Source organism: Panulirus ornatus, chromosome 57, assembly GCF_036320965.1.
Source record: "Panulirus ornatus isolate Po-2019 chromosome 57, ASM3632096v1, whole genome shotgun sequence".
NCBI classification, from domain to species: Eukaryota; Metazoa; Arthropoda; class Malacostraca; order Decapoda; family Palinuridae; genus Panulirus; species Panulirus ornatus.
In genome coordinates this window covers 1,940,735-1,944,975 of record NC_092280.1, presented here as the reverse complement: position 1 = coordinate 1,944,975, position 4,241 = coordinate 1,940,735, and the positions used below count along the sequence as shown (strand labels likewise).

Below are 4,241 nucleotides of genomic sequence, written 5' to 3'. Positions count from 1 at the left end.
GTGTGTGTGTTTGTGTGTGTGTGTGTGTGTTTGTGTGTATGTGTGTGTGTGTGTGTTTCTGTGTGTGTGTATGTGTGTTTGTTTGTGTGTGTGTGTGTGTGTGTGTGTTTGTGTGTATGTGTGTGTGTGTGTGTTTCTGTGTGAGGGTGTGTTTATAAGTGGATGCCTGTTCCATCTTTTGGAAAGTAATTAAGGAGGGGAGGGATGCGTTTTTTTTTGGGGGGGGTATAAAATGAATATCCCTTTATTGTAAATAAAAGTTGTAAATAACAATAAATTTGTCCAATTGTCATCAGCTGACTGATGACTGGATGTGTAGGGCATCATGTGCCTGATGACTGGAGGTGGAATGTATCACCTGACTGGTGACTGGATGGCCAGGGTATCACTGCTGAGCTTTGAGGAACATTTCTGCTCCCTCCCTCAGCGAGCTGAGTTGACGTTGGAAGACGAACAATGATTCCAGAGGTTTCCTAAACTTTCGAGCTATGAGCACCGTTGCTAAGTGCACCATCCTCTCCACATCCAACATGACCATCCATTCCTGATCTGATGAGAGTCCTGAGTTTAGATTCCTGGCGAGGCCGACGTCAATGATGCGTGAGATGATGCCACCATCGTCCCTCGAACTAATGAGGATGTTGTCCGAGTGTAGATCGCAATGCACGTAGCCTGCCTCGTGGATTTCCTCCACTGCGGCACATGTGGCGATGAATGCCTTCAGGCACTGACCAAGGTTCTGAGGTTTAAATTTCGAGAGGCGTTCACCAGGGACAAGTTCCATAACGAGAGCCATGGGTGTTGTGGACGTCACCCCATACAGTTTGGGAACTCCTCCTGCCCCATCCAGTTCCCAGAGTGATTGTACCTCCGTAACATCGTTGACGGAATGGTATTCCTTCACGGCCACTGTCACCACACTGCCGTCACTCCTTTTAAGAATTGCTTCCTTCACAGTACCGTAACATCCAGAACCCAGTGTCTTGCCAAGTTTCAGCCTTGCCCAAGATATTCTGGGCACTTCCCTAAGGTTTGGGGGAAGGTAGTTGGCGAACCGGTCTTCGTAGGCTGCGGAGGTGAGGTCCAGAGGGAACTCAGTGAGAGGAGGAGGGGTAGCGGGAGAGGTGGCGAAGACTTGGGAGGAAATGGGCGAGTCGTCAGGGAGGGAAGGGATGAGGCGACAGATTTCTGAGACAACAGAGGAAATGGGAGAGGTGTCAGGGCTGGAAGAGGTGACAGGGAGCTCAGGGTTGATGAGAATGAAGTCAGTGAGAAGAGGAGGCATTGGAGAGAGATTCGGGAGAAGAGGGAAACTGGGAGAGAAGTGAAAGCCACGAGAAGAAGTGAGAAACACGGGTGTGGGTGGTGAGTCACTTGGAGGGGATTTGGGTGGAGAGTAGCTGCTGGGAAAGAATCCTTCACATTTCACAGACTTCACTGGTCTTGGATAGTTGTCAGAAGAAACCCTCTTCACTCCTCGGGTGAGATGATCTTGTGCAGAGGACATCGCGATTAAGTTATAAAATGAATATGAGAGCGACTTACTTTATCTAATATCCTGGATGAGAAATATAGGTAACTTCAAAATTAGTTGGTTGGTTGGGCTTTAGGCCTGTATTCAGGGTCATTAAAGACGTCCTACAGATAAGATAAAGATATAAACGTATCCCTTATTAGTCAAGTCAAAGACTAGTCGAGGATATAGTGAATGTAGTGCTGAGGAGGGGGGGGGGGGAGGGTGAAGAGAATCTAAGGGTGTTGTGAATTTTAGTTAGAAGTGGAAATAAATGAGTAATGGAGAAATGTAAGAGCAAGGTCACAGTTCACTGGTTTCGAGGATATTCTAGAGGTGAGGAAAGGTGTAGAAAAGATGGTCTTTGACCTCATCAGTAAAGATCAGGTCAAAGGTCAGTGTTTTCAACGGAGAAGTAGAGGTAGACTTTCTTGACCTGACGCTTACCGTTCGGTTTAAGAATGATGGAATAACAGACTAGTGAAGAACTGTAGTAAAGATGATGGTGCTGTGAAGATATTGGTCAGAATATTGTGAAGATAGTTTAAGAATATTGTGAATATAGTGTTAGAATATTGGAGTGGTATTTAGCGTTTTGGCGTTTATTTTAAATGAAAATGACCAAAGGTCGTTTTCAGTTGTTTCCTAAACTTGACTTTTAGCCGGGCCCTTACCGATTGGGTCACAGGCTCAATTGGGTCAGGTCAGGACGTAGTGAAGATAACAACTCTAAGAAGATAGTCAGGAAAATTGCGCCGGGACTGATAACACAAAGGGACAGGCAAGGTTAGCCTTCGAGGAAAGGTACATGCGAAGAATGGCCTCATTTCCACACACACACACACACACACACACACACACACACACTCTGGTTCTCGTGTACAATGTGCCGTAATCAGACCCTACCACCCATCCCCCAGTCAACAACTTGACCCCCACAGACCATTTCATGGTTTGCCCTTAACCAGTTGTCCCCCATTCCTTGGTTCATCCCTTTGAGAACACGTCGCCAAATATCTATATGTCGAATATCTATATGTCAGTGCATTATATATGACAGCTAGAGACTGAGTGTGAACGAATGTGGCCTTTGTTGTCTTTTCCTAGCGCTACCTCGCGCACATTTGGGGGAGTGGGTTGTTATTCCATGTGTGGCGGGGTGGCAATGGGAATGAATAAAGGCAGCAAGTATGAATCATGTACGTACATGTGTATATTATGTATGTGTCTTTCTTTGTACATATATGTATACGTTGAAATGTATAGGTATGCATGTGTGGACGTGTGTGTATATACATATGTATGTGGGTGGGTTGGGCCATTCTTTCGTCTGTTTCCTTGCGCTACCTCGCTAACGCGGGAGACTTTACAGCAGTATAAGGAAGAGGTCGGGAGCCAGACTCACCTCATTCACCAAAGTGGAGCTGCTTTCAAGACCTGTTGACTCCAGCGATACTGGAGAAGTATGGAGTGAGGGTGAGGGGACCGCTCGGTTCCCACCTCGACCGCTGACGTAGCCAGAGTTACGACCTCGCCCAAACCTTCACCAGTGTTCTTACCAACACTGAGACGTAACCCCTTTTTCTTCACCTGCTTTGTGGTATGAATTGATACCTCTCTCTCTCTCTCTCTCTCTCTCTCTCTCTCTCTCTCTCTCTCTCTCTCTCTCTCTCTCTCTCTCTCTCTCCATCTTAACCCCTCCCAGCCAGCCAGAGCAGGTGAGCTACCAACACCAGATTTATGGCCCACTCCCCACTACTCCCGTTAGTTCCCTGGAGAAGGAAATAAAAGACCGAGACACGAGCCTGCTCCCTATTTATCAGACAACCAAGTGTACCTTTCTGCCTAGAACCAATAGTCTGTTTTCCTGGCGCTACCTCGCTGAAGCAGGGGTTAGCGATGCTGTTTCCTGTGGGGCGGGGTAGCGATAGGAATGGATGAAGGCAACCAAGTATAAATATGTACGTGTGTAAATATGTATTCGTCCCTGTATGTGCGTATATATATATATATATATATATATATATATATATATATATATATATATATATATATATATATATATATATATATATATATTATCCCTGGGGATAGGGGAGAAAGAACACTTCCCACGTATTCCCTGCGTGTCGTAAATAAAGGCGACTAAAAGGGAAGGGAGCGGGGGTGCTGGAAATCCTCCCCGCTCGTTTCTTTCTTTTTTTACTCGTATGCATACCTATACATTTCTACGTATACACATATATACATACACAGACATATACATATATACACATTTACATACTTTATACTTGCTGCCTTTATTCATTCCCGTCACCACCCCGCCACACATGAAATGACACTTCCCCCCTCCCCCCACACTCACGCAATCAAGCTACCTCACACCACATACTGTCCTCATACGTCTCATTTCCAGCACATCCACCATCCTCCGCACAACCCTATCTATAGCCCACACCTCGCAACCATATAACATTGTTGGAACCACTTTTCCTTCAAACATACCCATTTTTGCTTTCCGAGAAAATGTTCTCGACTTCCACACATTCTTCAACGCTCCCAGAACTTTCGCCCCCTCCCCCACCCTATGATTCACTTCTGCTTCCATGGTTCCATCCGCTGCCAAATCCACTCCCAGATATCTAAATCACTTCACTTCCTCCAGTTTTTCTCCATTCAAACTTACCTCCCAATTGACTTGTCCCCCAACCCTACTATACCTAATAAC

At 45.8% G+C, this 4,241-nt stretch overlaps 1 protein-coding gene across 1 annotated transcript; it reads right to left on the bottom strand.

Annotated features, from left to right (window-relative positions):
• Positions 1-385: 385 nt before the first annotated feature.
• Positions 386-1,285, bottom strand: LOC139766452 (uncharacterized). The gene has a single exon (XM_071695140.1). It carries the CDS (start codon positions 1,283-1,285, stop codon positions 386-388), a length of 900 nt encoding a protein of 299 aa, XP_071551241.1.
• Between the last annotated feature and the right edge of the window lie 2,956 nt (positions 1,286-4,241).